This window comes from Excalfactoria chinensis, chromosome 1 (assembly GCF_039878825.1).
Source record: "Excalfactoria chinensis isolate bCotChi1 chromosome 1, bCotChi1.hap2, whole genome shotgun sequence".
Lineage (NCBI taxonomy): Eukaryota > Metazoa > Chordata > Aves > Galliformes > Phasianidae > Excalfactoria > Excalfactoria chinensis.
This window is the reverse complement of record NC_092825.1, coordinates 80,608,306-80,632,197: the sequence shown is the minus strand read 5'-3', so window position 1 is coordinate 80,632,197 and position 23,892 is coordinate 80,608,306. Positions and strand designations below refer to the sequence as shown.

Here is a 23,892-nt window from a genome sequence, read left to right as displayed (position 1 = left end):
AGTGAAGCAGGAAAGTCATCTCCCACTTACTCTGAAAACAGAGTGCTTGCTGCTCACCATTTTCACTAAGGAAAAGGATGACCAACTGATGTCAGCAGCTTTGTTAAAGCAGTGTTGAGAAACAGGAGGCTTTGCTGATGAAAACAAACAAGCAAACATCCCTCTGGCATCCTCCCCAGCATTAAATATTTCAGTGCTAATCATGGCATTATCTAACTTTCAAAACTCAGGTTTTCAGGGGTTCAGAGTTTGAGACCAGGCCCTTATGTAAGATATAGGAAAACCCCAACGTCTTAAAAAGCATACCACAGAAGAAAGACCTCTCCCTTTAAATCCCACCCTTCACAAAGCTGTACTCTGCTCCTAAATAAAAACTGTTACGTTTCAACTCGATTTTGGGAATTACAGCACACATCTGATTTCCAGCTGACATCATCCTGTATATCATTGCTACTGATAGCGGTGCTACTAAGAGGTAGCTTACCTTTCAACTGCCAAAATTTCTATGCCTGAAGTATTGCTATTTCCGTATTTAAAGGTGATCAGTTCTGGGTGCTTCTTCTTGGATGTGATTTTGACTACAGAGTTGAGTGCCTGTCGAGACTGTATGTAAGCCAGTCCCTTTCGCGACGGGATCTCCCTCAAACAATACATATGGGTTGCCGTTACTAGGAGATGACTTGAAGGGAAAGAAAGAAGGCAATTACATTACACAGAGAACTAGATAAAACAGTCTGCAAACCTAAGGAACAGTTTCATGCTTCTGTCAATTAGGCATGTTTACAAAACACTTCCAGTTTTCCCAGATTACTGCATCATAACCATTTTTTAAACAAGCACTGCAGCCTCATCAGCACACATAATGAGAATGAGCTGTTTGCAGCATCACCTCATCACAAATGCTATGAGCGCTATCAGCATCAAACATCAAAACCCCCTGGAACAAGCCTGGCCATACAGTGCAGGGAAAATATCTCCATCCTCTGTCTTCCATCCTTCAATCATACCCCAATGCCATCTCTTCATCTACAGCATTGCAACTCTATGTGTTGAGCATCAGACCTAAGCCATGAGTGACTGCCTGTCACTATACAAGCACTAATGTGGAACTGCTCATTCTCCCACTCAGTTCGAGACCCACTTTTGGCTTCTTCCCAGAAGCACTGCATGTGTGTGACAATGTACAAGTTGAGTGACAGATCACATTTCATATGACATGTGATTTTATGTTCCTATTAGATCCATTTTAACAAAAGACATTAACAGAGTGTGATGAAAGAGAAAGATCATTGTAATTTTCTGTCATCCATATTCAGTAGGATTTGTACTTTTTAAGGAAGCTAAAATGCAGTAAGCATAGAATTCTAGAATGGTTTGGGTTGGAAGAGACCTTAAAGTCCACCCAGTTCCAACCCCCTGCCATGGGCAGGGCTGCCACCCACCAGCTCAGGCTGCTCAGGGCCCCATCCAGCCTGGCCCTGAACACCTCCAGGGATGGAGCACCCACAGCTCTTTGGGCAGCCTTGTGCCAGCGCCTCACTGCCATCTGAGTATAGAATTTCTGCCTAACATCTAATCTAGATCTCCCCTAAAGCATCATGTTCTGCACTTGCAGGTTTAACAAGGTCAATGAATCTTAGGGGCAAGATGAGCAAACAGTACAAGGCAGAGAGCTAGATAAGGAAAAACTGAAGCAAAAGGTACTTGGGTCTACCTTGTCTTGAAAAATAAGCCAACATATGCTAAGAACATTTTGCTTCCTTTGTTGTTTTACAGAGTCAACCTTCATGCTATGTTTTGTACATAATTAACATTCTGTAACGCTACGGCGGTAGCATTTTGTTGTAGGTTGTTTCACATCTTCATTTCCTGGTGTAGTATCATGAATAGTTTATGTGCTCAAGCGTATTTTTATAAGTGTACTGAGACAGACATTTTCATTACGTTTAGGACTAACTCCAGTACCTGGGAAACATATGTCCATTTTCTTTTACTTCATTACAGGGGAAGTTATACTTCACATCGGGTTTATTTATCCATGTTTGGATGTTGACAACCTCTTTTCGATCATCATCAGACATCGAAGAGCTGTCAATTTCGTCTATTTGAAGAAAAGGTGGTGGTTTACAGGGAAAAAAGATTATTACATGTCAGACAACTTTTCCATTCACTTGAAACAACAGAAGCTACGCTATTTTAAACCAGGGCCCACTTGTTTGCTTTCAGATCGTTTACTTTATTTGACGGCTCCTTATGTCTTGTACGAGAAAAAATCTGAAGAGATCTGTAGATCCCTTCCTAGGTCTACCATTACTTTATAGGCCACTTTTCTTTCCCTAACCTGAGTATTTTACAGGACAAAAGTTCCAGTATATTCAGTTATGCCTGTTGTGAAAGCCATTTCACACCATCCTCACATTTGCTACCTCTCTCTGAACCTCCTCCTGTTCAAACACATTATTTCTGATAGAGGATCGAGATGCACAATATTCAGTGTGTGGGAGAACAATAGGTTTATGCAGTGACATAATGACCTCAGTTTTATTCTGTTCCTTTCCTATTAATTGTTTGCATTTGACCTACCATAAATCTACTATCCTACCACTCGTTGGACACAGCCAAACCAGCCTAACATTTTGTACCTGAAACTAGAACTGTTCATTCCTATCAGTCTCGCTTCACATTAATTCATACTGAATGCCATGTGCCATTCAATTGCTCTGTCACTCACGCTAGGAAGCTACCTCTGTAATTCTTCAGTCTGTCCTTGTCCTTTCTACCTTGAATAACCTGGGATCATGAGTGAAGATTTTTGTCTTGGGTTCACCTTCTTTTGTGAAGACTAAAAGATACTCAAAACCCAAATGTGTGGCACAGGCCTCTGTGAAATACCTGAAATTTCTGCAAGTTGTAAAATACTGCTTTTATGTCAAACATGAAGATCACATTTCAATGGTACTTTTGGTGCTGCATTAGAAGAATTAAAGCAATCTACTTATCTAAAGCAATGTAAGATGTACGTAGAAGATACCACCAGAATTAACTTCCAAGGACAACTTATTAAACTGCCCCCTTTTTAAAGTGCCAATTTTCTATGCTTTGTTAAATCTTTTTCTTCCAGAATTACAAACACACTTTTGAAAAGGTTCTCACCAAAAGTAAGTGCGAAATTGGAAAGAATGGGACAAAATCCCCCCTCATTCTATGGAATCAAAGAAAGGCTGAGGTTGGGACAAACATCTGCTTGGAGATCATCTGCTCCAACCGCCCTGGCTCAAGCAGGGCCACTTAGGTTGCAATTTTAGCTGCGTGCAGTTATTTAACTACTAAAACAGCCCAAGCAAACAACAAAAATGCCTAAACCAGACTAAAACCTCACAAAAAAGAGATTAACTTCACTTTTTGTACTCTTCTGTACTAAAATAACACATTTCTCTACATGTTTTGCCTTTGCTTATTTAGAACACTGCACTGATTCTTCTTACTCAGGCCTAATAGTGCTTTTAAGAGAAAATGTGAATAGAAATCAGCTAAAAAACATTACAGTAGGCACGTCCTAAGCAATTAAGCTTCTAGTACCTGGTTTTCTGAAACCATAGGGACTCTGACATAATATTTTGTGATAAAAAATGGCACAAACTTAAAACTTTACTACATGGGACTCGGAGAAGTATCTTGTTCTTGTTAAAGCTCGCTTCATTTTGCTCCTTCTCAATTCTTATAGAAGAAAACAAGTGATCATTTAAACAACTCCAGATATTATAAATCTCTTTTCTTAATCTTCCTAAATTAATTCATTTTCAAGTCAACAATTCCTAGTCTACACATCTGTTTGGGCACAGGATGGCTACTTGTGCTGTGTGTTCCAGTTTCACCTGTAATTTTTCAAGTGGATAAAACAATAAAATCACCACTAACAATGATAACACTTGGAAAAACGCCGTACTGTACGACAAAGATGTAAAATATGCACTTATGATTTACGCACACTTAATGTCTATGTATGTTTATCTAAGCAAGAGGAAAATCATCTGCTTTACCAGTGTCATATTCTTCTTCATCTCCGATGCTGAATACAGGTTTCACACCACGGTAAGGTTTTCCTACTCTGTCACTGCTGCTGACATGTCTGCTGGCAATGAAAAGGAAAGAAGGGGCATTGGATGGATGGGAAGAAGACAAATAACTTTCAAACTGATGATATGAATCCTATCAAAACGTACTAGCAAAATATGAACGCAACCGTGCAATTGAAAAAGAGAGATTTCCATAAAGCTGCCTACAAGGAAGCTGGGGCTGACCCATCAAGCATAATGGTTAGTGAAAGCATGTATTTCACAGTTATCTGGCAAGGCTCAGTACTGTAACAAAGTAAAAGGAACGCTTAGAAAGAACTTCTGATCCCCTTCTCAAGTGACGAGATACATTAAGAGACTGGGAAACTGAAGACATGCTATGAAGTTTCAAGCATGAAGATCTCGAGTTCTATCTGAAGTATTTCTGAACATCAAGGATAGGTTTATAAAATACAGTGCCAAATTGGTATGGAGGAAAAGACAAAGACTCTTAATTACCAAATCTAGAAGTTCTTTTTCTAGTAAATAGGTCACTCCTCAGAAAGATAAAATACCTTAAACATTTCAGAGTGGGGGTGTTATAGGCCATTCACTGTAGTGTGAATTCTGAGTTCCTGTCAGGATTGCTTCCTCCATTATGAGTCCAGTCTTGTAATCTTAGTCAAGCAATTCATACTGCTAACCTCAGCATCACTGGGATTTCTGCATAGATACTGACTTCGAAATCACATTCAAATCTGCTTCTGCAGATTTGACGTTAGATGACACAAACATAACTGAGTCTTAATGTTTAATATGTCTTCAGTTACCAACTGAGACAGCTTAAAGGTCCAGCTCAGAGTACTGTGAAGACAGTCACAGCTGTTATGTTAAAGGTTCTGCAGATCAGCTGCAGAGAAATACTTGAAACAAATATGAGAAGACCTCAGGTGTTCAGAAAGCCTCCAAATATTCAAGTGCTTAAGAACAAACAAAAGCAATACCCAAACAACAATGCCCAAAAGTTCATGATTTTTGCCCTTATAATGGGCAACATGTAACAGTTCAAAACAAAAACCATCACCCCAAAACACACCTGTCTGTTTCTCCCATTGCAATTTCTATAACACTTTTTCTCCTTTACAACATCTACTGACGTTTCCTATCAACTACAAGACCTGGTTCCTGTTCTGAGTATGTTCACACACTTGTTTACGTGATACTGTAGAACCAAGTCACGGAGGCCACCTCTCCACTAGTACAGAAACAAACGCTAGTGCATGTGACACATCTGTATGTACCACATCTGTATGTACCTATCCGAAAGCAAATTTGAAAGCTTAAAGAAGCAATCTGCATTTTCTGTGACTAAAACTTATTAATGAAGATGAAACAAGGAGATGTTTAACAGGAAAAAATGCATTCTACAGAAACAAAACCCCAACAAAAAATAAACATACAGAAACATGCTAATTAGTGCTTAAGACAATAAGCATCAATGACACTGACAATTCAGGAGGGCAGTGTTTCTTTAGGTAGATTGTTGTAAATATGGACTTGTTTTAGGAATACGGAACCAATTGAGTGAGAAGAAACACATTCAAATCACGTTGACTTGAATTACACGGGGAGGATTTAAGGGAAGGTCTTACTGGTGTTTAAAGAGCAAAGTTAGTCAAGATGAGAAATGAAAGAGCCACTTCAAAAAAAAAAAGTCTTAAACTAGAAAATAACTTCCTATGGAAGTTACCATAATTAACACCAGTAAAAAATGAATGCAATTCCCTTCTGTGGCAAACTCGCAAAATGAACTACGTTGGTGGTAAACACAGAGTGGATCCAATTAAAAGGATGGGGCAACGTTTTTCAGAGTTGAAGTTTAAAGAGGAGTATTAGTGTGAGTTTATTGTGTTTCTTATGCTGTCTGCCTCATGAGGAACATAAGCACCGTGAGTGAAAGCAAGTAAGATAACCCAGAATCTCACTACATCAAACCTTCTTCGTTTCAAAAACAAATGTAACTGTGTCGACCAATGTCACAAAGTGTTTTAAGTTGAAATTTTGGCACATTTTAAAGCATTCAAAAAATGGATCAACAAAATGGGTGTAAAAATTTCCACAATATTTGGGATTTCTAAATTAACAAAATCTATCAGCTACTGGGACAGCTGCACTTTTTACATTATTTTTTTCAAGGACCCTGGTTAGCGTCATTATTGGTTTTGCCTACAGGCAAATATTGTTTTCAAGCATGTACAAACTGCTTGGAAAGCAGGGGACCAAATTCCTTGAAAACTCACAAAGCATGTTAATTCTCCGTTAATCCCAGCAGCAGTCTTGGTACTTTTCAGTCCACGAGGGTAAAAAGCTGTAACACAATGTTCCTAATGTATAAGCAAAGTTCTTAAGTGATTATGCAGGATTGTGGAAGTATGTACAGCTGTGGAAGGTCCTTCGCTTATCACAAAACCACATTTTTGGTTTGTGAAATAATGATGAGGTAATATACCTGACCCAAACGTGAGGGCACTCCACACCTGTGTGAGATGCAGCAGTTACGGGAATAAGGTGAGGGAAAGTTTCAAGGCACGTTCACCTTATTACCTCAGCATTTTTCTTTTCCCAGTAATGAGTACCTCCGGTTCTATCAATGTATCCTATCAGTGTATGCTAAACAGCACATAAATTCCAGATTTATAGGCAGAATTTCAGAATGGGTTCCTTACAGAGTAAGTCCACCCCCTTAAGTTCTGATACTTTATGAATAGTTTGAAGCAAGTCCTTTTCGTAGTCTCTATGAGGCCACAACTCCTTCGTAACTGCTCCTGTCATCTCACTAGTACAAGTCATTTATAAAATATGATAACTAGAATTAAACAGAAAAAGAATTGTTCTGCAGAAAGCCACCATGAGGAAGAAAACAAGAGTAATAGAGCAGAACCCAAGAGAAGAAAGAACTTCCGATGCATTCTTTTCTTCCTCTAGTCCCGAGTAGTACTTCTCAAAAGCTTTAACAGATTAAAACTCACTGAATTAACATGAAGATATCTGAGCAATTTTGTCAGTGTAACCAATGCTTACAAATACTGCGATGCCATGCTAAGTACGACAAGGGTGATTTTAGTCAGACTGCTGAATTCTCAAGCTTACCGCTCCAGGCTTGCTCTGTCTGGCCACGGAATATTGAAAGGTATTCTATAGCAAATTGGGGCAGAACAAAAGAATTACCAAAAAAAAAAAAAAAAAAGAAAGAAAAAGAAAAAGGAGAATAAAAAGAAAAGGTTTAAGGGAAAAACCCGGAGAAGCAATGGAAATGTACTGGCAACATGTCTCTCTCAAAGAGATTGCTTGTAAAGAACCTTAGCAATGCCTTGGAACAGCTAGCCATGAGACAGAGAAATCTGTAAAAACGTTAGCATTAAACAATACGTCGTTGATATCTGTGGCTTATACATATACATACGTCCTACTTGAACTCCTCACAAGACAAAAGGTGCTACCAAATGTGATTTAAGAATTTTTTGCTTCCTGTTCTGAACAGTTAAAAGAATATTATTCTAACACACCAGCTCCAATCTGTACATTTGATTAGATACAAGATTGCTTAAAAATTGCTGTTGGTTTGACCTATGTCTTAATTCCTGCTATCAAGCAAACACTACCACTGTGAGACTCTGGAATACTAATGCCACATTATATGAGAAATCTAAAGGCTGAAACTGTAAGGTAACTTTTGTCTTCACATTTATAAAATAGCCACCTGAAATAAGTGGCATTCCTCATTGCTAACCACAGTGAGGTATAAATGACCCACCTGTCTACTGGAGTGGATGTATTTTCAATGAAACTAATTACTTTTTCTTTCACATTCACAGATTTAGTCTTCAAAGCAACTGTCATTTTATTCACCAAGGACTTGACTCCTTTTCCATCACTTGAACCATTAGGAGAATCACCCTGTAAAAGTAACTCTTCTCAGGATTAATCATTAAAAAAAAGCAGGCAATTTAATTAGGGGTCCTGTTTCTTTAAAAGACAAGACAGATCACAAGATATTAAACTCAACAGAACATTAATTACAGCATTACATGTTCTGAATTCTATCAAGTGACAGAGGCAACGTGGGTCTGAACTAAAAATCTGAAAAAGCAAGCTAACAAACCTTACTAATCATCTCTCTATATGAAAAATAGAGAAGGAATTCCATTTATGCCAAATTGGATCCAAATTAAAATCCAAGTTCTAGGTCTAACACATTAGTTGTAGAGAAAAGACAACTGTGAGCTGTCTCATGAAACTCTATGCCACCTTTGGAGTATCTTATTCCCAGAGTTGAAAAAAAGGAGCCACAAACACACTGTCTATTAGTATACTCTGATGGAGCATGACTACTTAAACTCTGTTGAACTCTTGGAGAGTTCTTTTCAGTTCTTTTCTATAGGTAGGCTCTTCCTTTCCAGAGGATAAGAACCAACTAGAGGCTGAATGAAGTCTGAAATTGAACACAACTAAGAACAATTGTGACTTGCAGTAATGCACTTCACACATGAAAAGGAGGAACATGAAGAAAAAGTTGGGTACATCTGGGGCTCTGAAACCACTGAATCATTTGACCTTAATATTCACTTACATCGACAGAGGAGTTTATGCTACTTCTGGAGCCTGAGGTGCTAGCAATCCAGTGGCCGTATCCATTTTCTGGTCCTTCCACGTTGATATCTGCTAAGTGCTGCTGAAGGGCTGTAAAAGGCCATTAAAATGTTCAGAACTACAGTGGCATTAATCTGTAGATAAAAATACTGTATAACCAAGACTAATCTGAAACAATTTTTGCTCCGCCTGAATGACTAAAGCTGACATATTTAGATACTGCTATAACTGGTTTCTTTTTGTGTTGCTCTTTTTTTGAGTAATAAAAGGCATTAGCACAGTTTTTATTTAAAAACAAAAAGGTTGAATACAGCAGTTGCAAAAACGAAGTAGTTGCTTTGACCCTACAGGTAGCGGCACATATTGACTAGCAATACTTCTGTACTTCCGTATTGTACAGACATCCCCACTGCTGTAGAGTTGTAGGTTGCTGGTTGATTCCAGCAACCAGCTGTGAAATGATGAATTAACAGTTTAAGAAAACACAATAATTATTAAGCAGAATCTTCGCATGGATCTGCAGTGTACAGAGACTAAACACTTAAGAACGAACACTTAGAAGAATGAGAAAATTTCCCCTGCTTCCTGCACTGATTTCTCACCAATCAGAAATGCAGGCACGCTGTAACAGTTAGCCATGCATACTTAAACGCAGATCCGAGCAAAACAAAACTGTGGCAAATGAAACATATTTGCCAATCATTTAAGCAATTTCTAGCCAAACAAAAACATCAACAACGTTAAGACAACATTTTCTTAAGACAATATGAATACTAAAGTTGTTATTATTAAGCTTACCCATAAATCCTCCTTTGGCTATGCTTACGTACTCCTTATTTTTCTGCAACAGAAAACATATTTTTGGCTGAAGAAAACATCCTTGGATTGAGTTCTGCAAGCGTGGCAATCAAATGCAGGTTTGTTTTAAAACAAAAATCAACACAAAATCTGAATAATGTTAAAACAGTTCATATTTGAAAGGGAAAAATACGTTGTCATTAAGTATCAATCATACATACAGATAGAGTTTATTTCAACTATTAAAATCAACAGTAATTTAGTTGTACCTGTAAGAAGTGTGCTAGCACCATGTTCATATACATATCTTCTTCTTCCCTGCCACTCCCCATGAAGCAGAGATGTTCTCCACCAGCAATGGAGCCAGACTCAATAGACTGTTTTTGTGCTTCTAATAGGGATTTCACAGACTGTGCAAACTCTGATGGATTTTGAAGCATCTGTGGAATGCATTAAAAAGTCTGTTTGACACTAACATAATGCAACAGAACTACTCCCCAAGAAAGAAATACAACTTCAGTTTCTCAGCTTATTAGCAGACACTAAATAATGATGGGAATACGTCAGAGAGACTGGACTTCCCTTACTTCTATATGACCAAGTACAGCACTTTCTAACTTTGCCATTTTGGAAGCCTTTATAATACCTAGAACTTATAGGTGCCAGTAAGGTTCTCCTCTTGTCTCCTTGGAAGGCTTTTTTTCATTGCCCTATCAAGATTTGGGGAAAGAAGCTGCTCAGAAATACAAGGAGATACCTGGAGTTCTTAGTACTCTCAAAAAGTTAAGGCTGTGGTCTCCCTTAGGCCTATTATGTATGCAAGAGCAATGAGCTGCTACAAAAAAAAGATGGAGAAAGAAGGACATTCTAGATTCATCTGAAATTCAATTACATCAGTGAGGTAATGTTGATCTGTAACTGGATTTACAGGGGAAAAAGAACACAGTTACCTAGTTTTTTTCAGTGGATTAAATGAAGAATTAGAAAGCACACTGGGTAGCCATCAGTACATTTGCCTGAATTTTAACTAGGGTTTCCTAGAACCAAGTGCTGGTGCTAATTTTATTACTTAGAGCATGCAGTAAAATTTAGCCCCTATCTAAGACTGCCAGTTAGCCAGGGAGTGTTTTTTCCAGATGTTTTTGCCCACCATCTTTCCCTAAAGCAAACTGTATTTTCTTTGCATATAGAATCATAGAATTGCTCAGGTTGAAAAAGACCTTAAAGATCATCAAGTCCAACAGCAACCTAACCATACCTAACTCTAACAACCCTCTGCTAAATCATGTCCCTGAGCACCACATTCAAATACAATATATACAAATACACAAAAGGCACTGAATTTCCATTAATGGCTTTTTGTCTCAAAGATTATTCTCTATAATTTGTTCCTCACACTGTGTTTCTAATAATATAAGTGAGTCTGGCAACATTCATGCGGCATGACTTGCAATGGATCTTTAATATATCAACTGATGCACAATGCTACAGAGTAACTTAAATATGTAATAACTAATAACATCCAATTTAAAAATTACTTTTGTGGACATTTTCCCCCATATGCTAACAAGCTTTATTAACAGTTTATAATGCTTATTTTTACTTTATCGAATCTGGTGTTCAATGAAGTCTAGAAAAGAACACTCTTGTGTACTGCTGGGAAGGTTCTTCCTAAATAATGTTTTATCTAAGTTAAAACCCCAAACACTAAACATTTATGCTTGTGCAAATCATACTGAATAATAGAGTACCTTAACTACAGAGATTAAGATACTAGAGGCAGGATTGTGTTTCTTAACATAGAAAGGTAGAAAAGCTTGCTGTGCCGTATGTAAAGAGAAGTTAATTCAGAGCCTTTATGGGAGCAGTATGGAATGAAACAGCAGAGGGTTAAAATAGAAATGAAGCATAGGTGAGTTGGGGAAAAATGACAGAAGTCTGACTGAATGTTCAATTAGAAATTCATAATCAAACGGAAACTACAGCAAAATTTTTAATAAAGTAATTAGTCTATAATACATCCCGGTCCCAAGATTAATGCACTTCCTCTCTCATGCTATGTAGCCAGCATTTTAAAGGAGCAACCACACAGTTCAGGACGTGTGCTCCTTACCACCAGGCTACCGTAGTGCCAAAAAGAGATGACTTCTCCAACGATGTCTAGACTTTTGCTTCCATGAGTTTCCAGTTCTAACCAGAGACCAGGAAATCTGGAATCCCACACTGCAATTTCATAAAAGGACTACACTTCTTGGTAAAATGATGGCACCACCAATTGCCTTTAGTTTTGAAACCTTGTAATGTAGCTAGACTACAGCTGTCCAGACAAGCTGTTCTTTCAAGACAAACATTGCTCTTTCCTTCTACTTAACATGGGATTCAAAAACCAGTAGAGAAACAAAAAACATACGAACCAAATCCGAGTCTAAATGAAAGGCTGTTGATAAGTGCCCAGCATTGTACTGCTCTGCAGGACGACAATCCACTACAAAGAACCTCACTCCGTCCTGAAAGAGAAAGATTTTACCTATTAACAAAAATGTTAAAATCACGTCGTTTGTGATAGGAATGTACATAATTCAACTATATTTTAGTAGTAGTTCCAAAGCTTCAGCAGCCTCCCTCAGATGGGCCAACAGCTATTGGAAAACTGAATTTTGAGTATTCCATACTACTATTATCAGATCACCAGCAGTGTTTTAGTAGTGACTTCTCACTGATACACAAGCTTACAGACCAGAAAAGATCACAGAGTGCAATACGCAGTACAGTTATTTCACTTACTGTCAACAAATGTGGTGGATACAATGACATGCATCAACAAGACAAGAAGGCTCAGAAGTTCCAATCTAACAATTCATTACTACTAAGCACAGAACACATGGATAAATTTATATTCTATTTAAGTTACTGGGACATAAGTACATGCATAACTTTATTTGTACTAGGAAAAGAAATGCATGCATTCTCCAATCGAGGCCTATAATTTGCTACATAAAACCAGCAGTGAAGAAACACTATGATCTAGCTACAGCATTATCCATGTATTGGTTTTAAATATTGCAAGCATGGTATCAAGACATCTTACATACTGTTCCCTGCATCTAAGTATGTCTGCAATGAACTACCACGGAAATAGCTTGAATCCATTTTTTGTGTGTTTAAGCAGCTCATTGACAAAAGACCATTATTTCAGAACAGCATTTTTCTCAAAGGTGGTGGGTTTAAAATTTTTCTCTATAGTAGCTACATCTGGAAAGGAATTCAAATCAGTGAATTATTTCAAGCATCCACCCCTCAGGTCTAGATCATCTGTATTAAGTTCCCCTTTGCTGTAGCTCTAGTTGCTACAGTACTACACTACTGGTAGTGCAGTCAACACATTTACAACGGGAAACAACTTCAGCACAAGAATACTTTCTCGTGAAATAGCAAATATTTATTTGTGTGTTTGCACTCAGAAGTCAGGAATTCCTCTATTTTTCTTAAAATTGGAGAAAAGCAATTCAGCATACTGACTCCTTGCTGCTGATTTGCTTGAAGAATCTCAGACACTGAAACTGCCAGACAGAGAGCCTGGCTCAAGTCTGTGTCATCATCTTTGAGGCCCAGTAAGCTGCTGCCAAAAAGACTGTGATTGTCCTGTAAAGGCAAGAAGGGATAAAAAGGTTAACTGAAGCCACTGTCTTTAAATGTGAAGGCACAAAGTAAAAATACGTTTGCGATATCAAAAATATTAAGCACAATATCATCATATCATCATAGTATCATAGTATTGTGTGAGTTGGAAGGGACCTTAGAGATCATCGAGTCCAACTCCCGGGTTTCAAGCCTCTTGTGTAGCGAAGCGGCACTTCTACCCCCTGCGCCACAGGGGGGATTCGAACCCGGGCCCTTAAGTGCCACAAGCAGCAGCTTATACCACTGCGCCACCGGGGGCACACAATATATGCATATTTTGTCCGCATAGTCAAATCTATTTCATGAATTCACTCAAGTCAGATTTCTTAGAGTAAGGAAGGGCTGCAGGAACAGAGCATGTGATGACAGCTTTACTTCAGCTAAGCGACTTGTTTTCTGCTTGCTGTTACAAGTACAGCAAAGACTGCTGTGCCGTCTGCTACAAAACAACAGTGTCAGCATGGAATTTGTACTTCATTTGTTCTTACAAGAACCTGGTTTGCAAAACAAGGTCACCAGTAATGAAGCAGCAATACTGCAGGGAAGCTTCTTGCCAACACATTCCGCTTAAACTTCTTATCTTTCCAAGATTCTCAAAGTAAATGCTGCCAAGAGTAATAATATGAAAAAGATGCCTAAAACATCACGATTAAATAATGTGATACTGTCAGCAGAAGTTTTCAGTCACCAAAAAGAAGAGGATTTCAAAATTACTTTATTACCTTCCTGAAAGAAGCTGGAGTTTTGCTACAGTAATATTGTGCCAAAGAGAAGAGATCCTCTATATCCTCTACTTCGAGATTGGCTGGTGAAGTTTCTAGAAACTCTGGTACATATAGAAACAACGTAAATGCATCATTATTTCAGACAGAGAAGAGCCAATGTGCCATATCTTAAGTTATTTCTAACTTCTAAAAAAATCTGAATATCTTTTCAACATTTTATTAACAAAGCATGACATGAATGTTGATTCATTCGCTACAGGAAACTACTCCTCATTCTAAGGAAGACAGTGCTATCTGACACAAATTCAAGGCTTTGATGCAGAGTAGTTCAATTTTACCACACTCGTATCTCTTCACAGTTGTAATTTTCAGTTGTAATATTAACTCAGATGTAGCACAGCAAAAGTACAAGAGGAAAGGAATTAGTAGGTGAGGAAATGTATTGATGAGAAAAATCAGTGGGGAAACAGCTAAATGATATTCGGTTATTTAGTAATAAACATAAACAAAGAGGATTGTGCTATATGGTGAATGTTTCACTAGGAGATGTATAAGTGAAGTACTTACTTAGCATTTCTTCTTTCTCTGATTCTTGTGCTAAGATAACATCTCTGAAAACAGCAAAGTGACAGGCAAAGATTAAGACAGTAAAACCAAAATGAACCCAAAATAAATTGCAAATGTCAGCAAGGAAAGCTTCAAAGAATGAAATGTCCACTTACTTTGCATTGACAAGGATGATCAACATTAAAAAATAAATAAAGAATGGATCTGCTTGTTGTAGATAACCATCCCATATTGCCTGAGTTACTTCAGTTGAACAGTAATAGGAGAAAAGGCTTCCAAGCTAAAAATTTAGAGAATATAGTGAGCAAGAGATATACATAGGAACAGTCTTATCCAAGCAAGATTTTTAAGAGATATTAATCAGCTAAAAGAAAAAAAACAAACGAAAACATGTGAAAATACACCTTTTTGCTACATATTGAAAGCCAGTTATAATCTCAAAAACAATACTTAAGGAAACAGCATGGAAATGCTACAGCTTTAGTATGAATAAATATTCCTCGTGGGAAGGCAAACTCAGCTTGACGTTGCGAGCAGAGAAAATTCAACCAGTGATACAACAATCGGACTGGAACACTTTTCAACTCACAGCCTCTCAATACCAAATGTACTGTGCTAAGTCAGCTACAGGAAACTAATAACAGAATACGCTTAGCCAAGTAGCTCAGCAAACAAGAATAAAAGGATTCAGTTAAGAGGCTAATTGAATATTGTCACACATTAGTTCGATGATGTTATTTAACATTATATTACAATTAGTTTAGGCTGACTGATTGAACACTTGCAAGCAAAAGAAAATTTTCATTACCATTAAACAAACTGGCTGTTCCCACGTTCCCTTTTAAAAATACACTATCTGAAATGCAAAATTCAAAGTGGATAGAAGAAAGGGTAGAAATTTCCTTTTATGCATCCCAGATAAAATTTGTAATCTCACCTAATTCAAATGTAGATAGCTGGCTCCATTGGCATCTTACTGAGCTTTCTGTTGCACTTAAATTTGTATCAACAAAATAACAGCTTTCAAAAGTCAGGATGCCTCTGACCGGTGACACAACAGGTCTCTGAATATTGCTTATGAATTTCTACACTAGAAAGCCCTACATAAGTTTGTAGTGAGTTTCAATGTAACCTCATAATATGAGATTTATGATTGTTCTCTAAACTTGTACATCAGAGAGCATGACACTGAGTCAGACAGTAACATTAGCTGATATCCCTATGTCCTTTCAAACAGAAGATTTGTTTTCCTAATAAATCACTATACTTTTAATAAAAAACTTTAAAGCAGTTTCTGTTTACTAGGGAAAAATATACAAAAGCAGGTATAGACTCAGTTCCTCTATTGAAGATTCATAACTGGCCAAAGGTCAGAGAATACAAAATTATTCCTGGATAATTATTATTCCTACGAGGAGAGGCTAAGGAAGCTGGGGCTGTTTAGTCTGAGGAAGAGAAGGCTGAGGGGAGACCTTATCACGCTCTTCCAGTACCTGAAAGGTTCTTACAGTGAGAGTGGGGCAGGTTTCTTCTCACTAGTGACAAGTGACAGGACGAGGGGAAATGGCCTCAAGTTGCGCCAGGGCAAGTTTAGGTTGGATATTAGGAAGAACTTCTTTACAGAAAGGGTGGTTAGGTACTGGAATGGGCTCCCCAGGGAGGTGGTTGAATCGCCATCCCTGGATGTGTTTAAGAGCCGTTTGGATTAGGCTGCGGTTGGACTTGATGATCTTCAAGGTCTTTTCCAACCTGGGTAATTCTATGATTCTATGATTCTATTCCTGGATACATTTTAACATTAAAACTGGTAACAGCCTAAAAAGTCTTTCTAAACACAATCGAGCAAAACCATAACCTTATAGTTTAATACATTGTTTTAGCCTTCTTTAACTTGCATAGGGAATGGAGTTACAAAAAACTTTGCAAAGCCAAAGACAGAAGACTATGGAAGAGCTTATGAGACGGTAATGAAGCCTTCTTTCAATTTATGTTCTGCAAGTGCTGTATCGTGTCATTTTATTGTTGATACTAAGATACATTGCAACATGAGAATTTGGCTGCTTCAGTAGTCCTGCTTTGTAAACTTTACCAAAAACCTTTCTGATGTAAGCCTCTTTAGAACTATCTGCAATCAAGGCAGTTTTGAATCTAAAAGGAGAAAACAAACGATTCTTGAAGGGTGAAATATATATATACCTGAGCTCTAGCAGGCGTAATAGCTGTGTGCTGTAGCACTGTACTAAGTAGTAAAATTAAACTATTGGATAATTGGATATTGTTATCTTAAAACAATTAGAAAGCTTATTCTGAAAGATCTGTGCTGATATTTCTCCATAGACCTACAAGCATTCAACAGCCCACTTCAAAAACTAATGTCACACATTATGGTTGCTTACTATTTTGACTATATTGGTTGTTCTCATTCCTAGTTATTCCACATAGTTCCTGACATAAACAGTCCTATCAACATATAGTACAATAAAAATGCCATGTTTACAAGATCTTACACCTTGCATTATACAACTGAAGACAAAGAAGCCCACATTATGCCACTTAATTTATTTCAATTTACTAAGTTGTAATCTCTTGTACTACTCTTTCCTAAACTGGCAATGTAAAATTCAGCATAAGATAAATTTAGTTTTCATTATGTTTCCCTACTTTCACTTTATTACCCAGTTGAGTGCATATGAGTCCGGTGTCATCTTCTTAGTATCAAGAAAGGAGCAGAGTTCAGGCTCATGGTACTGAAGAAGCAGCCTGAATAAGTGAAATGGTCTTCCCTTCAGAAAACAATCCCTGAAAACAAGCAGTGAAAATAATCATGAACCTCCCCAATAAAATTTCAGTCGTCAGACTTAAAGTAGCAATTCTTTATCAGCTGTGATAATATGAGAACTGTGTTGGAAATTACAATTCACAAGCACTAATCGTGAAACCAAAATACCTCCGAAAATTAAGAAAAAGCAAACCGAAACAAAAAGGACCTACAAACACCAAAAAACCCCACTATGCTGATAAGACAGGAGAAAGAATTGAATACTTCTGTATTGTACCCTTTCTCAAATATTTGCAGTATTAAAAGTATTTAAATATCAAAATAAGCCTTGCATAGTTAACTCAGTGTTGTGAGCTCAAAATAATATTATTCTCATGTAGCAGCCAATGGAATTTTAAAGGGTGGTAATTTTGCAAGGGTGGTTAAACGTCAATTCAACAGGCAGGAAATAAAGTAGTATTTAGAATGAAGAAAATAGTTATTGATAGGGCAATAACAACAGATCTCAAGTGTTTAAAAAGTAAGCTTATGTGAATGTGATACACCGATCTCCAGAGTTATCAACCTCACTTTCTTAAACAAAAGTACATCTACGTTAGTGAAGGGAAATTATTCATAGCAAATTACATGTGGAGATTCTTTCTGGAAATTATCAAGCGATCTCTAATTTCCCATTAAGTTAACAGGACAAAAAATGTGAAAATAATAATGTTCTATTACTGAATTTAGCATAAGATTCTAGACTTCCATGTCATTTTCTTTGAATGGCTAATATGGTCAATTATTCAAGTCAGTCAGTAATTCCTTACCACATTTTAACATTAGAAATGGATATATATCCAAAAATAACTCCAAAAAGAACCTTCCAACATTTCTACTGACAGCAAAGCAGCCCTGTTTAGACATTTTTCTCAACCATTTTTTTTGTATCTTCTGCAGTAATCAACTCTGAGCAGCACACCCAGCTTGACCAAGACACCTCATCAAGAATTTACAGCCAACAGGCATTGAAAAATGGTTCAATTTATCAACATATCAGGGAATCTGACAACACTGCTAAAAACAAAGCTCCTAGCTCCTGTAGCCTATACCAGCGTACACACTGCTTCACAAAATACTTCTAAGGCCCTTAAAAACAGCATACAGACAGAAGAAAGCATTTTACCTTGGAATGTATTTATTCATGATAGCGTAAAAGCAGTTGTACAAATCACTGCGTGGCAATCGAAGGTGAACCAGAGGTCTGAGGAGATGTATCCAACCAAGGCAAGAACTGTATTTAACATTGCGTGATTTACAGTAAAAAGTAATAACAGACTCAATGTCCAAAAGCAATACTGACTTCTCGTCTTCTGGCACTGACAACCGGTCTGAAATAAGCACAGACATATAAACCATGTTAGTAGCTTTTCAAAGACAGTGAATAAGTTTAGTTCATAGTGCAACTGTACCACTATGGAATTCTGTATGCTTGGGAAAAATAAGAGAACAGCAAAAAAGCCCCAAAATTAGCAGCACAGATTAAATACTAACAGAAATACCTCTTGAAATGCATTGAAATATGAGTGACTTTTTCAACCTCTGTAGGTTAAAATGTTTAATATCACAACAAAACAAAATGTGAGAAGTTAGGATTTACTGGAATCTAAATGAAACAAAAAGATAGAGCCTTTAATTCCTCTATTTCTATTTGATACACTCAGCAAATAACTTACGCTCAGCTCCACAATATTTGAGTTTCAGCACTGATCAATTCATAATGCATACCTTGCAGTTCCTCAAAAGCCCACTGATGTGCTGATTCGTGAATATCAGTAGTTTGAAATCAGCAAGGATTAGAGACTTAAATTCTAGTCTTTATGTATAAATCACATTTTAATATCTACTCTTATTTTCGTAAAAGGTGTTTAAATTTGAGTTTCTTGGGTAACTATAAAAAGAAAATGATTTGCTTACAAACAGGTTTTAAATTAGGTTTAACACTGTTGCTAATCAGAAAATACACCGTGAACACATATTCTTTTATATAGTGCAGTACGTTGTTCAACTTATAAATCTTGTGAGGAACTGGAAAGTTAAGATGTCCCCTATTTACTGACAGACTAATTCTGGACCCATTAAATAGCACAACATTTTGGGATAAAAGCAGTTTGGTAATTGAAGTAGTAAGGCTTCTTAAATATCGTCACGGCTGAGTTGGATACTTACACAAAGCTTCAGCTTTCATTACTTACAAAGCATCTTTCTGCATAGACTCTCACTTAAAAAGCTGGCAACACTTCAGAAAAATTACTGGCACCTACCTCAGTGGAGACAGTGGTTATATGCGCTTTTGTGCTATGGCAGCTTTTCAGATTAAATACTGACAATTAGGCAGTTAAAAACTTGATGGACACCATGGAAAGTTTAGAAGATAGAACTTGGAAAAAAAGATACTTGTTCTATTTATTTTTTTTTACCTCCTGGAGTTTTCATCCTATTGGACTGTGTCCACATTTGCTATCACTTATGAGTCATTACTTTAAAATTCCATGACATCTGCCATCTCAGGGTTTGAGGAGATACTTAACTTCCTACAGTGTTTCTGACTTTCTGTGCATTGCTTCTCATCTTCCTCGTATCTTCCTCCAAAATGTAAACATCATTTAGGTTATTTAATTCAAATAACAAAGCCCTAAGACAACGGAGAGCAGCTTTCACATCGGTGATCTAAACGCGACTGAACTTACCGATTAGCTCTTGGCAATCCTTATGAATGATATTCTGTTCTGGTAGATCTAAACAGCCATCCCAGGATGCCAGGCTGTCCCCCTTTCCTACAACATTAAGTGCAATCTGGAAAGAAGAATACAAAAAAAATTCTGAATATTTTAGTGCCCTCAAAAATTGAATCACTAAAGAACATCCTAAACCCGAATCAACGTACACACATTCAAATTCCAGTATATGGAAACAAGTTGGCTCGTTTGTGAGGATAGCTGATAATTAAATCATTCACCTCTAATCACACATAACCTCCTCAGGTATTTCCTGCTTTTTAAGATTGTATTTACCTTCCAAACTTTGGCCCTCAGTTCAGCAGGTAACTGCCTTCCTTGAATGATGTTTCTCACGGTTTCAAGATCACAGCCTCCTTCTTCTAGAGCTTCTGCGAGATCTTTTTCCCTATAATAACAATACATAATGAGTGTATTAAAAAAATAATTAAAAACAAAACAAAAAACATAGAACAATGCAATACTTTTAATTCTGCATAGACGAGAGGCTGCTACCAAGCAAAAAGACACACATATGTAAAGGTATAGGACAACTGCCCAGTTACCGAAACAATGATGACAAAAAGGTGAAACTTCACTCCTTTACTTTTAAGGCTATTTGTTCAATTTCTCATTCTATTCTACTTACACGAGAGAAAAAAGTAAGTTCAGATCAGTTTTGTTTTTGTTTTTTTAATGTAGTGACAATGCTGGAAAATGTGTCATAAGAATGTAAACAGTGTTAGTTTACAAGTCAATAGAGACAGCCAGTTTTCATCCACATACACACACCACATCCAAAGCAAATGCTAAACCTAAATCAGATGGCAGAGTTCTTACAGGTAAATTATGAATGATCTTGAAAATGGAAAACTTCTTTCAAAGATTTGGAACATTTAGTTCTTAACCCTTTCCCTGAAGTGAGGAAGGACCTTTTAGTTAAACTCAGGTTTTACTTAACTACAGGGTTCCAGTATTGTCAACATGAATGTGTGTATTAGATTGAAATAAAACACACACCAATATTAGTGCAGGAAGTACAAAAACAGACAAGTTTACAAGAGAGTTAAGTGGTAATGATACTTTGCCATAGTAAGACAACAGAAGAAGGAATGCACATTCAGAAATGACTGCTTCACAACATGATAGCTCCTGCAGCCTGTTTCAGTGGTCCCAATGCTGTCAGTAATGAGACAACCACAGCTGATGATTTGAGGAATTTCAGGATCATGTAACAGAGCAGTGACCAAAGATCTGGTTCACTGGAAAAATAGCAATGGCAAAGATATATGCGTCCTATAGGCAAAGCTTCTCCCTCCCTGTATCCTCTTCACTGTTCTCTTGCAGCTCTGACACATGCCTTAAGAATGACTCTGCGTCACCCACCTGACTAACCAAACACACACCCAGAGGTTTATAGCCAGAGCAAAACACAGAATATGGCTGTTTATTCAGGACAGCTAGTGAAGTATAAAAATTCATTCCTTGTAACGATGCACAAACTTATTATACACATGGGATATCAAGACATTAAGGTGATCTCAGCACCACCCTCCACTATCCCAGATGTTAAGCGCTACGCTACCTATTCCAAACACCTGTGGAAAAGAGTGTGAGCTTTTGAGTTTGGTCTACTTCTTTAATTGGCATGCATCCCCAACTAACTAAATTCCTTGCTACAAACCTTCTTGACACTGTGTGTTACGTGTTACGTACCAAAATTCCATCAGTACCGCTGATCTTGACAAACTGATTTAAACCTCAATCCTATGCACGTGTAAGCATATATATCACAAGCAGCTAGCATCACTTAGGACTTCTCAAAGAATTTATAAGGTTGAAGAGTAAATGCTTTCCTAGCAACACATCAGAGAGTTTCTTTTCCAGCCCTTTTTGACATCGCTTTGTATTTCCAGCATGCAGTGGGGCACAGCCAGCAGCCTGTTTTTATTGGGTACCGTTGCTAACTTAAATTACAGCTTACAATAATTTACTGATAATTTCAGTACTGAAAATAATATCCCAGAGCTCATAGACCTACAGACTGCAAGGGAAAATATCCACTCACTGACAGAATAATGAGGGGCAAAACCACACGAGCAAAATTGCACATCACCTCCTATCCTGTTGTCTAACTGTGTATGTAACAATCAGTGCTGGAAAAACTAAACCACCAAACTGGTTCATCCTGAATACAAATAAAGAATTTCCAGGACATGTACACTAAAGACCTGGTGCTCTGCAGAACTGGATGAACTGACGGGTGATCTAACGGCAGTAAAAGCCAACATCAGACATAAGCTGAAGGGAGACAGATCTACCATGGCTGCAGCCTATTTCAAGAAGCCATCCAAAGCTTTGATTAAGACATGGACAATCCCATTCTATACATAAGCCATGACCTGAAAGGTTAATTCCCACAAGGCATGTGGCTCTAAACGTTATAAATCACAGTAATGCTATTAGTGTTTCTGGAGTAAATTTCCACACTACAAAGGATCTCTGAAATTCAAGCCAGAGGCCAATGATCTTCGGGAATAGTGTGCCCAGGGGGCCAGGAAGGACAGCGGCATCCTGACTCATATCAGAAATAATGCAGCCAGAAGGAGCAGAGGGGAGATCTGCCCTCTGTACTGGGCACTGGTGAGGCCAAACCTTGAGTACTGTGTTCAGTTTGGGGCTCCTCAATACACAGAAGACATCAAGGCTCTGGAGCGTGTCAAGAGAAGGGCAGCTAAGCTGGTGAGGGATCTGGAACACAAGCTTTATAGGGAGTGGCTGAAGGAGCTGGGATTGTTCAGTCTGGAGAAGAGGAGGCTCAGGGGTGGCCTTATCGCTCTCTACAACTCCCTGAAAGGGGGTTGTGGCAAGATGGAGATCAGCCTCTTTTCCCAGTTAACAGCAAAAAGACTACAGAGAATGGACTCAAGCTGGGCAAGGAAAGATTCGGGTTGGATATCAAGAAACATTTCTTTTTTGAAAGAGTATTAAGGTGCTGGAACGGGCTTCCCAGGGATGTGGTGAAGTCCCCATCCCTGGAGGTATTCAAGAACTGTGTAGATGTGGCACTGAAGGTTGTGTTTAGTGGGCAATACTGGTAGTGATGAGCTGACTGTTGGACTAAATCTTAGTGGTCTTTTCCAATCGTAATGATTCCATGAAAGCCATCGTGTTCTAGAACATCGAATACATCCACTTTGCATGCTACAGTTATTGGGAATGCATGAAAAGAGGACGATAGGCACACACATAGCAAGATGCCATCACAACTACTAAGACAGACGGCAGGTATCAAATGTTGGTGCCAAGCTGGATTATTTTATTCCCCTAATAAATGTTTGTGACAAGGAAGGAAGAGCTAAACTGCATTTTAAGCAAATGACTTTACTTTGAAGAAGCTCACAACAGCCTACAGTTTTATAACACATTCTAATTACACACGTGGTTTACTTAAAAGAAAACCGGGGAAGTGACAAATGCCTATGAACATTTCCCATGTCAATGGCTAATGTCAATGTATTTTTATAGCCATCTTTTACCTTCCCAACACAGGAAACCATCTACATAAAGTCTACCATTTTTCCCCAGAAATATACTTTCTATTTAGTTGCTGTGGTTACTGAGTTTAGTTTATGATCCCCCTGACCACTGAAAAAAAGCCTCAACGAGAGCCGTATTAAATCAAAAGTAAAGACCATCCATTCGTAGAATGAACCACAGAATCATAGAATGGCCTGGGCTGAAAAGGAACACAAAGATCATCTCGTTTCAACCCCAATGCTATGTGCAGGGTTGCCAACCAGCAGACCAGGCTGCCCAGAGCCACATCCAGCCTGGCCTTGAATGCCTCCAGGGATGGGGCACCCACAACCTCCTTGGGC

The 23,892-nt window shown here is 37.9% G+C and overlaps 1 protein-coding gene across 3 annotated transcripts in view; it reads right to left on the bottom strand.

Annotated features, from left to right (window-relative positions):
• Window positions 1-23,892, bottom strand: part of TBC1D23 (TBC1 domain family member 23) — a 28,164-nt gene that overhangs the window by 2,221 nt on the left and 2,051 nt on the right. The window contains exons 2-18 of one of the 3 annotated variants that reach the window (XM_072327188.1): window positions 20,309-20,420; window positions 19,985-20,090; window positions 18,421-18,625; window positions 17,152-17,275; window positions 14,632-14,756; window positions 14,477-14,520; window positions 13,907-14,010; window positions 13,023-13,145; window positions 11,918-12,010; window positions 9,773-9,943; window positions 9,504-9,546; window positions 8,686-8,795; window positions 7,870-8,012; window positions 7,206-7,250; window positions 4,041-4,132; window positions 1,966-2,101; window positions 485-679 (exon numbers count right to left, since the gene is read on the bottom strand). In XM_072327188.1, coding sequence (XP_072183289.1) covers window positions 485-679; window positions 1,966-2,101; window positions 4,041-4,132; window positions 7,206-7,250; window positions 7,870-8,012; window positions 8,686-8,795; window positions 9,504-9,546; window positions 9,773-9,943; window positions 11,918-12,010; window positions 13,023-13,145; window positions 13,907-14,010; window positions 14,477-14,520; window positions 14,632-14,756; window positions 17,152-17,275; window positions 18,421-18,625; window positions 19,985-20,090; window positions 20,309-20,420 — 1,971 coding nt within the window. The remainder of the gene's footprint in view (window positions 1-484; window positions 680-1,965; window positions 2,102-4,040; window positions 4,133-7,205; window positions 7,251-7,869; window positions 8,013-8,685; window positions 8,796-9,503; window positions 9,547-9,772; window positions 9,944-11,917; window positions 12,011-13,022; window positions 13,146-13,906; window positions 14,011-14,476; window positions 14,521-14,631; window positions 14,757-17,151; window positions 17,276-18,420; window positions 18,626-19,984; window positions 20,091-20,308; window positions 20,421-23,892) is intronic. The other 2 variants (XM_072327189.1, XM_072327190.1) reach the window with 2 other exon arrangements.